General features: G+C 37.9%; 1 protein-coding gene across 1 annotated transcript in view; it reads right to left on the bottom strand.

The window, feature by feature from the left end:
- Positions 1-18623, bottom strand: part of SCMH1 (Scm polycomb group protein homolog 1) — a 168201-nt gene that overhangs the window by 41197 nt on the left and 108381 nt on the right. The window contains 1 exon segment of the mRNA XM_045298800.1: positions 3184-3416. Coding sequence (XP_045154735.1) covers positions 3184-3416 — 233 coding nt within the window.

Raw genomic sequence — 18623 nt, 5'->3', positions numbered from 1 at the left:
TTAAGCCAATTAACTGGGCTGTCCCATGAAACTTTAACCATAAAGCTTCATATCAAAAAACACAAAATCCTATGAGGTGTTGGTATACATAAGCAGCCTTAGCAGCTACTCTTTTTTGATCATTGTTGTCCAAATGTTCAAATTATCAAACAAGTTTTCTCAATTCAACTTTTCAAAGTTAAAATAAGTCAACTGTGCAACCCTACTCTTAATCAATGTGATATTTCTACCACTGTTAACCTGCTGTTCTCCCTTCCCCCAATGGTAACCACCATGGTCTCTATACATTTGCCTTTTCTTGTTTTATTATATAAGTGAGGACTTATAATATTTGTCCTTCTGTGATTGAATTATTTTGCTTACCATAACGTCTTTATCCATCTATACTGTAGTATGTAACAAGACTTCATTTCTCCCATAGACTGAGTTATATTTCATTTTATTTATGTACCACTATTTGCTAAACTATTCATCTGATAGTGTCTAGATTGTTTCCATCTTTGGTAATTGTGAATAGTGCTGCAGTGTACACTGTTTTGAGTCTTTGCTTTAATGTTTTGGGCTACATACCTATGAATAGAACTGCTGGGTCATATTGTGGTTCTATTTTTAGCTTTTTGAGCTACAGTCACACTGTTTCCCACAACAGCTGAACCATTTTGCATTCCCACCAGTAATGGACAAGGGTTCCAATTTTCTCACATCCTCACCAACATTTTTTTTCTTTTTAAAATCTTAAGTCATCTTCGTGGAAGTAAAATGGTTATCTCATTGTGGGTTTGATTAGTCAAGAAACAGATTTTAAATAGCCTTTCTGAATGCTAGCAATGATCACCAGGATACAGATTCACAAGGGCTCAATGGTGGGAGCCATCCAAACGGATCTGCCTTATAGGAGAGTATTATGATAGCACTGAGGATAGCAGTACCTATGAAAGCAATCATGCAGCCCTCATGAAACACTACAAGCACACATGGTACATGCTTTAAAATTACTAAGAATGAAAATCTGAATAAGTAATAAGTCAAGGAAGATGAGTAAAACGAGTTCACTATCACCAATTGGATTTCTTGGGCACCCAGAAGAAAGAAGTCTGCTAATATGCAGAAGAAAACAGAAGTATTACTATTGATATAGATACATTTACACATTTTTAGATATATCACCTCATTTATTTTTACAGGTGAGAAAACTAGGGCTCAGAGCTTTACCCCAAGAAATACTCCCAAAGTAACGCAGCTGTAAAACACGAAGATCAGCTTTAAACCTAAGTGTTTAGTGTTTCTGACTTCAAAGTCTGAGCTCTAGTCATAAGATCATTAACTTCAGAATGAAGTATTAAGCTTGCAGGCAAAGAGGAAGACACACTACCCTTGTAGAAAGCAACAGGAAGGTATACAGAGGGGAGTTAGACAATCAACTGCCATGACATAAAATATAGGGTAAGATGATCATTATTTTGATAAAGAGGGTTGGACAGAAAAAGGACTCCAGTTACAATGTCTGTGACTGTCTAAGGAGGCAAAACAGAGGCAATCATAGAATAATAATTTTGATGGATCTTAAAAGTAATTTAATCCAACTATTTATTTAATACTTCAATTCCTCTCTCCCTGCAAACTTCTCTTGCATATTTTCATTCAGCCCTTGAGGAAATATCTCTAGTGATAAGGGTTTACTACTTCCATTATGGGAAGATTTAATGGGCCCTTTTGTTAGAACAGAACCTGTGTGAGTGAATTTTTGTATGTGGTTCTGGTTCTGTCTTGCAGCTTCACAAACAAGTTAGCATCCTCTTTACCCTGACTGTCCTCAAGACGTCCTCACAGAATATAAGCATGGCTTCTCTGGCCTCGGCATCCTCAGGTCTTTTAGCCTCTCCTCCACAAGAGGAGGATGAGAAGGGAGTAATGCAGACAAAAATGAACCAGAACCTCAGTTAGAAGGTAGTGGTAATGGATCAAGGGAAGCAGCATTATACACAAATATCAGCATGTGGCAACAATAATTCAAAGCCAATAAATAAGGGACAACTGACATTAGTAACATCATCAGTATCATCCATTCATCTGTCTGTCTGTCCATCTATCGTCCATCCACTCACCCATCATCCATTCATCTATCTATCTTAAATTTAGTGAATATCTCCCAAGAAATTGAGATGCAAAGCACTGTAAGAAAAAGAGGGAAGAAAGATTTGGTTCTTGACTTTGAGAAGCTCATACTCTAGAGCAACTGTTCTCAACCTGTGGGTCACGACCCCTTTGGGGGTGGAATAACCCTTTCACAGGGGTCACCTGATTCATAAGAGTAGTGAAATTACAGTTATGGAGTATCAACAAAGATAATTTTATGGTTGGGGTCACCCCAACATGAGGAACTGTATGAAAGGGCTGCAGCATTAGGAAGGTTCAGAACCACTGCCCTAGAAAGATTAAGGTCAGCTGAATCAGCTAGCCAACCAATAACTAAACATACAAGCCACAAACAAACCACCTGGGCAAGAATTTCTGCAATTGTGGAGGCAAGTCATCCATGATAGAGGTAAGTCATCCATGATAGGGCAGTATTGACCATGGAACTAGAAGATCTAGGGATAAATCTCTGTAGTCTTAACCTTTTATTAGTTATGTGACCTTAAAAGATGTCATTTCACATCTCTAAATTTCAGTTTACATAAAGTTAAGACTACTTATCTTCCAGGGCTTTGTAAAGGTTATATGTGCTATGTATGTGCCTAATACAGAGCCTCATACCAAAAGGCATTCAAAACACACACACACAAACACACACACACATACACACACACACCTTAAAGAGAGAGAAGACACATAAAAAGACGTGCATTTTCAGTCAATCTGCTATACTTCTTCACATACCTGGGTATCCATTCTGGGAAGGTTAACATGAAGCATGGCCTTCTTTCTATGGAAGAAGTCAGATGATAATCCTCTCAAATGTAACTTTCAAAGTTAAAATTTGTTTCTTCCTCTCATTATCGTATCTTGAATATTATCAACTAGCAAGTAAGCAGAGATGGCAACCCTGGAGATTCCTTTTAAGAGCTTACACAAAGTGGAGAATAGGGTCAGAAACACCCCTTTCTAAGATGGATGGATGTGGATGAGTTATCCTTTTACAATCTCTTTGTTCTTTCTGTAGGAATCCACATTTTTACCTACCTTACTGCCAGGTTTGGGACCTCTCTTCTTTGGAAATTTCAAAGGTTCAGCTGACTTAGATGGGGTAGAGATGGAATGGGAAATTAGGGTCTTGGGTGTCCGGCCCCGCTTCTTTCCTGGTTTACGCCCCTTCTGCCCTGGTTGATGCTCCAAGAGAGTTTTGGTGCTGCTGTGGGTGCTGGACTTCTCAGTGTTCACATCAGATGCAGGATAGGAATTCTTTGGAATCACAACTGCAAGAAAAAGACTCATTCTATTACCCCCCACCCCACCTGCAGTCCCATCCCAGCCAGAAGAAAAAGGACTTGTCACTTCGGCTCAGGTAACAGAAGCTCGTTTCCTGACATTTGACCCAAATGTTAGATCAATCTTAAATGAGAACTGAAATTAGACTGGCTAGAACTGGAGGTTCTTAATTACGTATGTCTGGCAGATAAGAGAGAGAGAGAAAGAACACTTGTTTTTTTTTTTCTCTCCAAGTCATCTAAATTGAGTTGAAGGCATATAAACAAAGTCACGGCTCAGAGCTGGCTGCTCAGAGTTGGAATGTCTCTTAGAATTCTACTATCCTCTCCTGCTAGAATGAAAACTGGAGGCTCACACGAGGGAGGGAGGAAGTCATACCATGTGAAAAACTACTGTTTTGAAACTGGGCTCTAACAACAAACCCAGGGATTTTCTATGTCAATCTACTTGGCATTTTGGTGTGATTACTGTAGTGAGTAGTGAAAGATATGGCAATGTAAATCTGATAGATTCTCTCCTTACCTTAAAATTCTCTGCTTCCTATTACCTTTCATCTAAAGTTCAAATTTTTATGCTGATATTCAAGGACTTTTGTGACTTTGTCCATCCCTGCTCTATAGTTATGTCATTCCCTATAGTAGATCTACATTCTAGCCCCACTGTTTTGTGAGCACCATTCCTTCATGTGTACTGAACACTATTCTTCTTAGGCATCTCAATACTCAGTTTCAACCCTCATCTCCGGATTGAGGCCTCTGATTACCATCCAACTAAGTTGGTTACTCCCATGTCAAAAGTTGTCTTATGTACAAAACTTATGTACACAACTCTGTTAGAACAGTTTAATTTTACCCCAGTCATTTGTTTCTTCCTTCAATGGCATATTATTTTGAGGAAAGAAATAGCTAATTCACTCCACAAATAGCTATTGAGATAGAAGGGTGAATAAGCTCTGGAGATAGAAGAGTGCATAAAACACAGTCTTCACCCTCACGGACCTTATCTCCTACTGGAGGAGGCAGAAAAAAACATACACTATAATATTAGGTAATGCTAAGTGCTATGATTAAAAGAAAGGTATAGAGATAAAATGATAGAAAGGTAGAGAGCTAAGGAGGTGACATGTGCACAGTCCTTACAAGGTAAATTCTTACAAGGACAGTCCTTACAAGGCTTTCCAAGAGAAAGCCTGCCAAATAGAGGAAATTAATAAGTGCAACATTCTGAGATAGTTAGTGCAATTGAAATTAGCAAAGTGGAAAGTAGAAAGAGTTTAGGCTAGAGTGGGTGTTAGAATAAATGTGAACTTATTCAAAGTCTGAAGGGTTCTGAGAAGTGAAAATATGTATTTACAAGGAACAGGCTGGCTGCTCTGTGAGGAGAGCAAGAGCAGAATTAGGGAGGCTAGTTAATGAATTAAAGGAGGCTGGTGGCATAGTGGTTACTCTGGTAACCTAAGGGTCAGCAGTTCTAGCTGCAGACCTTGGGAGAAAGACAAGGCTTTCTACTCTCATAAAGAATTACGATCTCAGAAACTCACAGGGCAGTTCTACTCTGTCCCACAGGGTGGCTGTGAGTAGGAATTGGCTTGATGGCAGTGAGTGTGAGTTAATCATTATCTCACTGCTTAATCTCCAAAACTTTCACCGCTATTGATTCCAGCTCACAGGCGTCCTATAGGACAGGGTGAACTGCGCTTGTGGGTTTCTGAGACTAACTCTTTACAGGAATAGAAAGTCTCATCTTGCTCCTGCAAGAAAGCACCAGGTGGTTTCAAATTGCAGACCTTGTGGTTAGCAGCCCAACTCGTAACACACTATGCCATCAGGGCTCCCTTTCTCAGGACTTAGGGAGAAGAGAATGAGGAGCATTCATGCTCCCATACTGGATGTAACAGACTGTGGCAGTGGAAAATTGCTGATGCAACAGAAAAGCCAAGTGAATTGTTTTAAAAGCTGTTGTAGAGTTGTAGAAATCACGAGGGTTAGATAAACTGAAAATCCAGACATGGGAGAGGCCTTCTGAGGTAGTTGGCATTGTATTTTTTCCCTGAGGGCATTTACTAATATGGGGCATGAACTGAGCTTTGTTTGGCCCAGGCAAAAGGCTCTACTGGGGAATAGAGAAATCTTAAGAGAGGCTTCATTGATAGGTGGAAACATGAGGCGCCTCATCAAGTACAGCCAATTTCCCCCATAGGATATTTGCTAAGTTGTGGATGCTGCAAAGCTAGGCTAAGAGCTTCTTAAAGACAGAATGAAATCTCCCGTACTCTTGCAGTTTCAGGCAGCAAGATCCTGTTAGGAAGAGATTAGCGGAAACAGCTGTTCTCATCTTTACAAATACATGCCATATTTTGAAACTGTAGAGAGTGAGATGAAAGAACTAAGCCCCCAAAACTTTTAAGGATAGGACAATTTCTTAGTCTTTCAGGGATGGGAGACAGAGAACCGCTAGTTTTTCAGTCAAAGCATAAGTGGGCACATGTTTTAAAAAAAGTGACAACAAAAGGAATAATCCAGCCCTGGTCTAACTTAATCCATGAGTATCTTGAAGTGATTATGCCCTCAACCTCTTAACCTTACAGAAGAGTTATTTGATGGAAGACATAGGTAGGAGTTTTGACAATACATTTTTTATAATACCCAGGACATAATGAAGAATTATTAAGTACAAAAAGGAAGAAAACAACCTAATTGGTAATTGAGAAAATATAGGCGACAGGAGATCCATATATGATCCAGGAAATGGAACAGATTTTAAAATAATAATTAATTCGCATGTTAAATAAAATATAAATGTGAAAAAATATATAGATAATTGGAATCTATAAAAAATTGAGTGGCCATCCTAGAAATGAAAAGTACAAAACCAGAAATTAAGTAGTCTCCGGATGGATTTAAGGGCAGGCAAGATTTAGATTCATCAGAATGTTGTGTCCCAGAAACCCAGAAAGTGTTTTAAGAAGGTGAATCATTATGCTGGCTGTACGAACGAGATGCTGCTTCTAATAGAATTCTCCTGTCTTGCCTCTATGTCCACCAGAGCAAACCTATCTCTTGGTTAAAGACAAGAACCTAATTCTAGTAACATACCTGGTGAGCCGAGGCAAGAGAAATAGAGAATATTGGGGAGGGGCATTCTCTGCCATGATATGATGGGACCAGGCAAGAAGATGAGTGGCCACTAGAATCCTTTTTATTTTCATTTAAAAAATCATTTAATAGGGGGGCTCCTATAGCTCATAACAATTGTATCAAGCATATTTGTACATATGCTGCCATCATCATTTTCCTAACATTTATTTTCTATTTGAGCCCTTGGTATCTCTTTTTCCCCTCCCATCCTCGTGACCCCTTGATAAATTATTATTGTTTTCATAACCAGAATCCTTTTTAATTGTGTGGCTTATCTTCCTCTAGTCAGAATTCAGTTGGACCCTAGAGATAAGCTTTTACTTTGCAGACCTGGTAAGACTTTTTTTTTTTTAAAAGACTTTCTTAAAACATGTTCTTCTTTTTAAAAAAATCGATTTAAGTAGACAGCAAATGTGTTTAGAATGATGATGGCAACAAATATACTTGACACGATGGATGTATGGATTGTGGTAAGAGTTGTATGAGTCCCCAATAAAATGATTTTTTAAAATTCAGTAGCTAATTTCTATTTTTGACAATTTTGGGACAAGCTGTAAATCTTGAATCCCACACTACCTTCCAGGGTTCTAGAAATGTTGATGTGGTCTGGTGGGGCTCCATGTTCAAGATAACAATTCTTTTTCATAAATCTGCTATACATCTATTTTTTGTAGGAAATTTTTGATCAAATGAGAAAGGTGGATGTTAATCAAGTGACCCACGTTAACTATATCAAAGAAATTGCCAGATATGGAACAAACTGACATCAGTGTCTCTTGATGTGATATACTGAATATATTACATCATTTATGTAGTGCCAAAACCCTGAACCAGAAAAACCCAAACTGAGGTAAATTCAACAAAACAATTCACCTAGTATGTTTCACAAATTTCAAAACCATGAAAAAATTTAAAAGATAGAGGAACCATTCCAGATTCACAAGACTCAAGTGACATGCCAACTAACATAATATATGGTCCTGTATTAGCATCTTAATTTTTTTTTACTTATAAAGGATATTAGTAGAACAATTTTAAAAATCATATATTTGGTAATCAGAACCAAATTCTGATTCATGTGGCCCGATATACAATAAAAAAGATATTGCCTGATCTGGCATCATCCTCGCAATCTTTGCTATGTTTGAGCCCATTGTCGCCTCCACTTTGTCAATCCATCTCATTGAGGGTTTTCCTCTTTCTCACAGATCCTCTGCTTTACCAAGCATGGTGTCCTTATCCAGGGACTGGTTCCTTCTGATAATATGTCCAAAGTATGTGAAATGAATTATCTATCACCTATGCTCATGCCTAATGAACATTTTGGCTGTACTGCTTCCAAGCTACATTTCTTCATTCTTCCGACAGCTCACAGTATATAACATATGTTAATACTAAAATATTAATATAATTTATATAATACAGTATATTAATAAATCAATCATACCAACATTTAAGTAATATAATAACATATTTCTATTAACTATATGACATTACTAATTAATAAGATACTACAGAATATATAGAATAAATATTAGTATATAATATTAATTATATCATAGTAATGTTCTCTGTCAATACCATAATTCATATATATCAATCATTCTTTGGTATTCTTTAATTCACTGTCCAGCATTTGAATGCATATGAGGAGACTGAAAACACCATAGCTTGGGTCAGGTACACCTGACTCCTGTATGTGATATCTTTGCTTTTTAACTTTAAAGAAGTCTTTTGCCCAATGCAATGCAACACTTGATCTTGACTGTTGCTCCCATGGGTATTGATTGTGGATCTAAGTAAAATAAAATCCTTCATAACTTCAATATTTTCTCCATTTATTGCAATGTTGCTTACTGGTCTAGTTGTGAGAAGTTTTGTTTCCTTTATGTTACATAAAGTTAATTCTGAAGGCTGCAGTCTTTGATCTTCTTCAGTGAGTACTTCTGCCATCTTTGCTTTCAGTAAAGGTTAAGCCATTTACCAGGAAGCTAATGACGCTTCCTCCAATCCTGATGCCTTGTGCTCCTTCATACACTCTAATCTCGAAGATTATTTGTCAGCATAGAGAATAAATAATTTTGATGAAAGAATACAACTCTGACACACACTTTTTCTGATTTTAAACAACACAGTATCTCCTTATTATGGTCTAACAACTGACATTTGGTCTCTGTACAGGTCCTACACAAATATGTTACATGTTCTGAAATTCCTATTCCTCATAATGCTAGCTTTAACTTGTAATGATCTACATAGTTGCATGCATGCCTTTGCATAGTCAATATAACACAGGTAATATATTTGTTATTCTCTGCTTTCAGTAAAGATCCGTCTGACATCAGGAATGCTATCCCTTGTTCCAGGCCCTCTTCTGAATCTAATTAAAATTTCTGTTGATGTACTGCTACAATTTTTTAATGATTTTCAGAAATTTTTTACTTGAATGTGATATTAATGGTATTGTATGCCAATTTCCACATTCAGTTCATCACATCTCTTTAGATTAGAGACAATTATGGATCTCAAAATCAGCTGGCTTGTGGTTGTCTTCCAGATTTCTTGGCATAGACAAGGAAGCACCTCCAGCATTGCATCTATTTGTTGAATCAATTCAACTACTACTCCATCAGTACCTAGAGCCTTTTTATAAACCAATGCCTTCAGTGTAGCTTGAGCTTCTTCCTATCATTCTTCCATTTGATTTAGCTATTCTGCATTCAAGAGGATGTTTCAGAGTCACTTCTGACATTTTATCTTAAAAAACAAACAAACCAAAAAACCAACCCTGCCTTTTAAAAGACCATTCACTCTCTATGTATATGTCATCCACCACTCATCTGGTCTGCAGTCATTAATGCTCAATGCATCAAATCGATTCTTGAAATAGTCTCTAAATTCAGGTGGGATACTCAAAGTCATATTTTGGCTCTCATGGACTTGTTTCACTTTCCTTCAACTTCAACCTCAACTTGCATATGACCAATTGATGATCTGATCCACAGTTGGTCCCTGGCCTTGTTCTGGCTGATGATACTTCTCCATTCTCTTTCCACAGATGTAGCTTATTTAATTCCATGTGGTAGGGCCCATGTGTACAGTTGCCATTTATCTTGTTGAAAAATGGTATTTTCTGTTTTGAGAATGAGGACAACTAATGTACAAATGTGCTTTACACATTGATATATGTTTGGATTATGATAAGAGTTGTACGAGCCCCCAATAAAATGATTTTTAAAAAATTGAAAAAAGAAAAATTGTATTTGCAGTGAATGAGTTGTTGATCTTGCAAAATTCTATCATGTGACATTAGGTAATCTCTGATGCCAAGTGTGGCCTATAAAAGTCTTTTAAGTCTGAATATTTAATTGAGCCCAGAAAGACCCCATGGGAGATATAATCATAGGCATTATCTAGTAAATCTGAAAATATACATACCAAGAATTCCCCATGTTAAGTAAACTCCAAAAAAATTCCTGCACATGTATACCAGGATACACACACACACACACACACACACACACACACACACACACGAATGCTCTTGGCAGTGTTATTTACAGTAATTGAAAACTTTAAATGATCTAAATGTCTGTTACTGTTGGTGGCTCAAACCTACCAGCCTCTCTTCCGAGGGAAGATGAGACTGCCTGCTCTGTAGAGATGTATAGTTTTGGAAACTATTTGTAGGGTTGCTATGGTTAGAAATTCACTAGATAGCAGTGGGTTGGTTTGTATACACTATAATACTTTAAAACTTTCTAATTCCTAATATGGAGATAAGAAGAGATACAACCCACATAAGTGAAAGCATTTGGGGGGTCTATAAAAGAAAATAAAATTTTCCTAACAGAAAGTTGTTTTTCTTCTCTTTTATCTTAACATAAAAAAAAATAGACTAAGTTTAAAATCTCTGAACAAAGAGTAAAAGGCAGTACAATGGACCCATTCTCTGTAAACTTCTCTTCACCAGCCCTTTTCCTGCTATCCCTCAAGTTACATAAACTCACACCAAATAGAAAAGTTTATGATGCCAGTTGCCTCAGAGGTTGTCCTTCTCTGGCTTGAAAGATCTAGACTGAAGAAACAGTCCAATAATATTTAACATTCCTGAAAAATCAGGTCATGTGGGGCTTGTGTGAACAGTTAGCATGCTAATTGAAAAGCTTTTTAATAAATGGATTTTCTTAAGCTATCTCAGGGGACTGCAGGATTTAGAAGTCCTTCCGAATAGAAAGCTTTGCTCTATTATATTCTAACTTAACTATCCTACTTCAAAAAAAATAAACTAGGGTGATGTCAGGAGACCAGGAATCTAATTTCAGATCTGTTCCTTATGATGTGACCTTGAATCTATCATTTAAGTGCAATATTTTCTTATTTTTCCAAATGTAAATGACAAAAATAATTTAATGATCACTTCAGAGATGATGAATGATAGAAACATACTTTACCCAGCATTGATAAATAAAAGCAAACAACTGCCATCGATGTGACCCTTCAGGAATGGGTAGAAGAACCCTGTGGTTTTTCATGACTGTAACTCTTTATAGGAAAAGAAAGCCTCTGCTTTCTCCTGAGGAAAGAGGATAGGCAGGTGTTTTTTGGGCAAAGGAGAAAACAATATCCAACAAGAGGGAGATGGGTGGGGTGGTGGTGGCAGAAACAGAGCAACACAATGAGTTGTTGAATATAACACTGACAATCTGTTCTGTAAACCTTTACTTAATTCACAATAAAGTTTTTTTAAAAAGGAAATATACTCACATTTAGATGTACTAAGGTTAACAGAATTAGACTCTAATTAACAACGTAGTTTGTCCAATTTTCCACAGATGGGCCCTGGGTCCCCACTCCACACTCCTCATTGTTCACAATGCTATGATTTTTTTTCATTCTTTGATGCCTGATACCTGATCCCTTCGATGCCTTGTGCTTTCACAGGCTGGTGTGCTTCTTCCATGTGGGTTTTGTTGTTTCACAGTTAGATGGTTGCTTGTTTATCTTCAAGCCTAAAAGACCTCAGACTCTATATCTTTTGATAGCCAGGCACCATCAGTTTTCTTCACCACATTTGCTTATGCACCTGCTTTGTCTTCAGCAATCGTGTTGGGAAGAGTCGTGGGGAGGAGATGAGCCAGCCAGGGTGCAGTGTAGCAATGATGAAACATACAATTTTCCTCTAGTTCCTAAATGCTTCCTCCCCCACCCCCACAAATATCATGATCCCAATACTACCTTGCAAATCTGGCTAGACCAGAAGATGTACACTGGTGCAGATAGGAACTGGAAACACAGGGAATCCAGGACAGATGATCCCTTTAGGACCAGTGCTTAGAGTGGAGATTCCAGGAAGGTGGAGTGAGGGTGGGGTAGAGAGGGGAACCAATTACAAGGATCTACATATAACCTCCTCCCTGGGGGATGGGTAACAGAAAAATGGGTGAAGGGAGAAGTCGGATAGTGTAAGATATGACAAAATAATAATAATTTATAAATTATCAAGGGATCATGAGAGGGGTAGGGGGAGGAAGGGGGAAAATGAGGAGCTGATACCAAGGGCTCAAGTAGAAAGCAAATGTTTTAAGAATGATGAAGGCAACAAATGTACAAATGTGCTTGACACAATGGATGTATGTATGGATTGTGATAAGGGTTGTATGAACTTCCAATAAAATGATTTTTTTTTAAAAACCCTCAGGACCAATAATGAGAGTAGCAATATCATGAGGGTAGGGGGAAGGGGGAACCGATCGCATGGGGGGAGAAAGGGGGAACCGATTGCGTTGGGGGGGGACACGAACAACAGAAACATCGGCAAAGGGCGCCAGTGGATGGTTTAAAATATGAAAATAATTTATAATTTATCAAGGGTCTGTGAGGGTTGGAGGGTGGGGGAGGGAGGGGGAAAAAGAGGAGCAGATACCAAGGGCTCAAGCAGAAAGAAAATGTTTTGAAAATGATGGTGGAAACAAATGTACAAATGTGTTTGATACAATGGATGTCTGGATTGTTATAAGAGCTGTAAGAGCCCCCAATAGAATGATTTATTAATTTAAAAAAAGAAAATGGGACATTTGAATGGTAATAATGTGATCGTTTTAAAACTTGTACTCTTCCCTGTCCTCAACATTTTCTAGGTTTCCCACTTTTTCCTTTATCTTCCCACCCCCCTTAAAATACTGTTGTTGAAGGGTGTGGTAATCCTTTAGCTTACAACGTCTCCAAAGTTTTTTTTTTTCCTTCAGAAACAAAAACCATAAGGTGGGGGAAACTCTTGAAATTCTTCGCAGTATGACTTTGTAGGGACAATCTTTAATTCTGCTTATACTGACCTAAGAGAGCCACCTAAGGATAAAGTTTAGAATTACTCTAGGTCTTTCTGGGTATGCATCTTGCCATGGGCAGATGTATGAGGCTCTCCAAATTATATGCATGTGGGTGCCTTTAAATGCCCCAATTTCCCAAGGAAATTTTCTCCTTGAAGTTTTGATTCTGGCATTTCTATCTTTCTCTTCTACCTCAGGCAGTCATAGGCGCCACAGTTCCTACAATGCCTCTGGTTACCCTTATCATTACACCACTCTGAATGACCTGTAAGTTGGACAAAATAGAAAAGCACTTTGCTGTAGCTGGAACGATAGTAATTTGACTGATTTGAAAAGGCAAACACCATACTCTTAATATGGTGTGCTCTGCTCACTTCACAACTAAGGACTAAGATCCCAGGGTGGACACACTTAAAGCCAGGAACCAAACAGAGCTTGAGAGTAGTGCTCAAACCAGTATCACAACGAGTTTGAATCTTCCTACTATTCTAATCTTTCCTTAAACTGCTATGATCCCTTAACTTTTCATCAGTTTTCACAATGTCACTATTGTCATTTTATGTCTAATTTTTGATGTGCATGAAAGCTTCTTACTCTTATTTCCTATTTACTCTATTTTTACAAGTGCTGTTTCTTACCAAACTGTTCTAAACTTTAATTTGCATGATGACCTCATTAATCTAATTATATTTTGCCTAAATACTGTATTAACATAACTTCATACCTTACAGAAGAGGAGAAGAGCTGATAATTTTCTAATGATTTCAGTATATAAGTCTTGGCACAATTAACTATACAATTTCAACAGAACATACTTTTCAGTGCTAGATAGAAGTACTACTTCCAGCAGAGCAAAATCTAGGAAATGTCATATGAACGTCTTCCACGTGCTTTATTTGTTCCCTCAAATTTGCCAGTGGGCCTTGATGGATTCACTTCTGGTAATACTTGGGACTCTAATCATTGCTCCTTGCTCGATTCCTGTACTTGGCTGCTCCCTGATTATACCTTTAATACTCAGCTTTAGTGATCAGCCTAAGTGCCCCAAGGACTTGATTTTCAGCATAGACCTTAAATATACTATGTGCATTTACTCCCCTAGGGAATACTGGTAGTGCTATAGTCACGATTCTGGGAAAAGCCTGTTTACAAGCGACAGCTTACCTGCGGATTTGTAGAAATGGGCAAAAACTTTGACGTCTGTATACTTTACAACAATTTCTATTATAATTAGGAAAGTTGTAATTGGTATGTAACAACATTGACCCCTTAGCTCAATGGCTCTGTCTGTTCTGCCCAGAAATATGCTGGAAGCTGAAAAAAATGCCATGCTGATGTTGTTTTTATGGCAGAAGGTTCTTTTTTTTTTTTGACTTTTTAAAAAAAATCATTTTAGTAGGGGCTCATACAACTCTTATCACAATCCATACACACATCAATTGTGTAAAACACATTTATACATTCATTGCCCTCATCATCCTCAAAGCATTTTCTCTCCACTTAAACCCCAGGCATTAGGTCCTCATTTTCCCCCTCCCTCATGAGCCCTTGATAGTTTATAAATTGTTATTTTGTCATATCTTGCCCTGTCCGATGTCTCCCTTCACCCACTTTTCTGTTGTCCATCCCCCAGGGAGGAGGTCACATATAGTTCTCCTTGTAATCGGTTCCCTCTTTCCTACTCACTCTCCCTCTACCCTCCCTGTTTCGCCACTCACACCACTGGTCCTGTAGAGATCATCCGCCCTGGATTCCCTGTATTTTCAGTTCCTATCTGTACCAGTGTACATCCTCTGGTCTAGCCAGACTTGCAAGGTCGAATTTGAGTCATGGTAGTGGGAGCGGGGAGGAAGCATTTAGGAACTAGAGGAAAGTTGTATTTTTCATCGTTGTTACATCGCACCCTGACTGGCTCATCTCCTCCCCAAAACCCCTCTGCAAAGGGATCTCCAGTGAAGGCAGAAGGTTCTTGACTGAGCATGCAAAATTACATATTTTTGAATGTACAGATTTGGGTCTATACAGCAAAGATCTTTAAAAACATAACACTCTTTAGACTTAGTTTTGTATTTCTGTGACTCTAACTTAAGGGTAAGAAGGCCTAATGATACCATGATTAAGTGCATACCTACTAAAATCCACCAGCTGTTCTAAGGGGAAAAAGACCTAGCAATCTACTCTTGCAATGTTTTCAGACTAAGAAACCTTATGGAGCAATTCAACTCTGTACTACAGGGTCACTCTGAATCAGAAATGACTTGATAGAACACAACAAGATATAGTTCTCAGCACTGAAAAAATATATTGTAAGTATTTTTACAAGAAAATTCGAAACATTACAATATGAGAATGATCAAGGAAACAATTGTATATCCATGCAACCAACTACTATGCAATTATTAAAAATGAAGGATATAAAGACTATGTAATAACACAGAACAAGGCAGAAAACTGACAACTAAGCAAAAACAATATAAATTATAATATACAACATGATTAAAATGCAATTTTTTGGCATCCCTGGGTGGGCTCGAATAAAATTCTCTGTAAGTAATGAAAATTAGAATCAAATATATATTGAAAAGGCAACAAAAAGGATATTGGGAAGTTCAGGCTAACACACTGGATCTAATGGAAATAATTATATGAGCTAATCTCTTGTGCCTTATTCCAATTACTGACTAGATGATTTATCCAAAATAAAGTCTAAGAAGTTTGAAAGTTGAAAGGGAGCTTACAGACCAGTTAGTCTAACCTCTCTTTCTTTTTTAATGGCCAGGGAAACCAAATATATATATATATACATTTGCCTTAAGGTTTCTAATGAAATTAATGGCAAAGTTGGAGCTAAAACTATGATATATGATTTTTGATGAAGCTAATTCATGACTCTTCACCACAGTTTATTTATCTGTAAAATATGTAATATTTTATTATGGGTTACTATCAGAATTATACAAATTACATATGATGGTGAAGAAATGGTGTGGGGGCTTTGTCTGACCTCCAGCTTCAGTAGGGATGATAGGAGACTCAGCTCAAGGCCAAAAGCCACAAGGCTAAAGTCAGATATGCCTCCACAATCATCCTTCTCTGTGTAATTCTGACACAAATCATCCTTAATATGGCACTCTCCTCTGCTGGGTTTGATAATTTATTGTTAATGGCCACACAAAACTCACAAAGAATAATCACAATTACAGAGGTTTGTCAGAGAAGCTAACAGGTTATAAGAACATCATACATGAAGAAAGCAGATCATTAAAATGACAGTACAGAAAGAAAAGATCAAAGTGGATGCTAGAAAACACTCTGAAACATGCTCTTGGATCACAGAATAGCTAACGTAAATGGAAGAAATTATGGGGTAAAAGAGCTGGACAGAAAATTTCAAAAGGCAGCTCAAGCAAACAAAATGTTATAATAAAATGTACAAAGACCTACGTTAGAAAATCAAAAAAGATGAACATACATAGCATATCTCAAGCTGAAATAACTTAATTAAAAATCTAAGCTGTATGCTGCAATATTGAAAGATTGTATGGGCAAAATATTTAACAATACAGGAAGCATCAAAAGACAAGGGAAGGAGTAGAGAGTCACTGTTCTAAAAAGAACAAGTTGACATTTAACCATTCTACGATTTCAGGAGAGAGCATATGATCAAAAACCAATGGTTTTAAAGGGTGAAGTGAAGGTGCACTGAAAGCATTGTCAAAAATCAAAAGCACTGGAAGCACTCATTAGCCTATGATAATATATTTGGAAAACAGCTACCTGGCTAACTGATCAGAAGAGAACTACATTTGTGCCCATTCCAAAGAAATGGAAAGAATACATAGTCATTGTACCAAACAGAACTAGTAGATACTCCACCGTTTCAGGAGGTAGCAAATAAACAAGAAGCAATGGTGTTGAAGGAAGAAGTTCATGCTGCACTGAAAGCATTAGCCAAAAACAAGGCTTCAGGAATTGATGGAATACCAGTTGAGATATTTCAACAAGTCGATGAAGCACTGTAAACACTCACTTGTCTATTTCAGTAAAGTTAGAAGACAGCTACTTGGGCCACTGACTGGAAGAGATGCATACGTACACCCATTCCAAAGCCAGGTGATGCAATAGAATGGAAAAATTATACAATGACATTGGTATCATATGAAAATAGAATTTTGCTGAACATCATCCAACAAAGGTTGCAGCAGTATGAGGGGGTACCCCCACCCCAGCCAAAAACAACAAACAAAAATGGGAAAAAGCTCCATTGGGCAGAGCTTTCATAGTATGCATTTTCCCCAGGCAAGCATTAGGTAACTCGCTCTGAGTTAGTGCACCCAGTGGCATCACTTGGGAAGGTTCTCTCTGGTCGTAGTGAATTTTTTTTGTAAAAGCCGTTTCACTCGAACCTTGTTTTTTGGCCAATTCAAGAGTCTAGTGTGTGGCTGTGAAATTTTGTTTCCTGCTCAGGAAAAATGCCACAGAAACCTTTCTTATGTTGAATACAGCTTACAAGAACAGCGCTAGGGAAAAACTCAAGTGTGCAAGTTTTCTCATTTGAAAAAAGGTGAAATGTCAATTGATATTAAATCTCGTTCTGGATGTCTGTCAACTTCCTGAATGGACAAAAATGTTGACTTGCAGTGCATTTGGAGTTTGTTCCACCAGGTTAGACTATTAATCAAGCTTTCTATTTAGAGGATCTGAAAAGATTGTGTAATGGTGTGCAACAAAAAAGGACTGATTTATGGCAGAGGGGGCCTGGTTTTGCCACCATGACAATGCACCTGCTCATGTAGCCATCTTCAGTGAGCCAGTTTTTGGCAAAGAGAGCATGCCTCTCTTGCCCCACACACCTTACTCACCTGACCTCGTTCTGTTTGATTTCTTTTGTTTCCATGAATGAAGAGGACATGAAAGGTGTGTTAGTATAGGTTGACTAGAGAAACAAATTTATAGATACTCATATGTGTATGAGAAAGAGCTTTACATAGAGTAATTGCACATTAAGAAAACATCCCAGCCCAGTCCAGATCAAGTCCATAAAACCAACATCAGTCCATATGTCTAATACCAATTTATAAAGTCCTCTACAGACTAATGAAACACATGCAATGATGCCGAATGCAGAAAGATCACAGGTCAGTGAGTGGGAAGTCTTGTGGATCCAGTGGTGTTGTAAGCATCTCAGTGCTGGCAGGAGTCTCCACATGGCTCCTTCAGCTCAGGGCACTAGGGTAGTCCCATGTGTCTTGTCAGCTGCAATGTCTCCCAGGGAGTCAGCATGTGTCCCACCTCCAGCAAGCTGTTTATCTCCTTAGCACCTGCAAATGGGCTAATCAAGTTACAACCTGATTGACAGGCTAGACTCCACTCCTTCACTCTTAATCCTTTCAAATTGACAACAGAGCATGTAACTACCACAAAAAGGCAGCAATTTGATGACATAGAAGAGGTGAAGAAAAAAAAAACATGGGCGGTGCTGTCAGTCATCCAAACAAATGAGTTTGAAAAATGTTTCCAATAATAGAATCACAGATTTGACTAATATATTGAGTGTAATGGGGAGTACTTTGAAGGTGATAAGGTTGTTTTGTGAAAAAAACATTTAAATACATAATTCTGAAGGAAGGGGAAAAAATTCCATTTGGGGGGTTGTATCCCCTAGTACATAGACAAGTTATTGGCAGAGGTTCAGGGGAGAGTCAGAAGATGATGTGGAAGAAGCTGT

Source organism: Echinops telfairi, unplaced genomic scaffold (genome assembly GCF_000313985.2).
Source record: "Echinops telfairi isolate 266 unplaced genomic scaffold, ASM31398v2 ScPeMD7_7457;HRSCAF=8495, whole genome shotgun sequence".
NCBI lineage: Eukaryota > Metazoa > Chordata > Mammalia > Afrosoricida > Tenrecidae > Echinops > Echinops telfairi.
The sequence above is the reverse complement of the archived record's forward strand: the minus strand, read 5'-3'. Positions and strand labels throughout refer to the sequence as shown.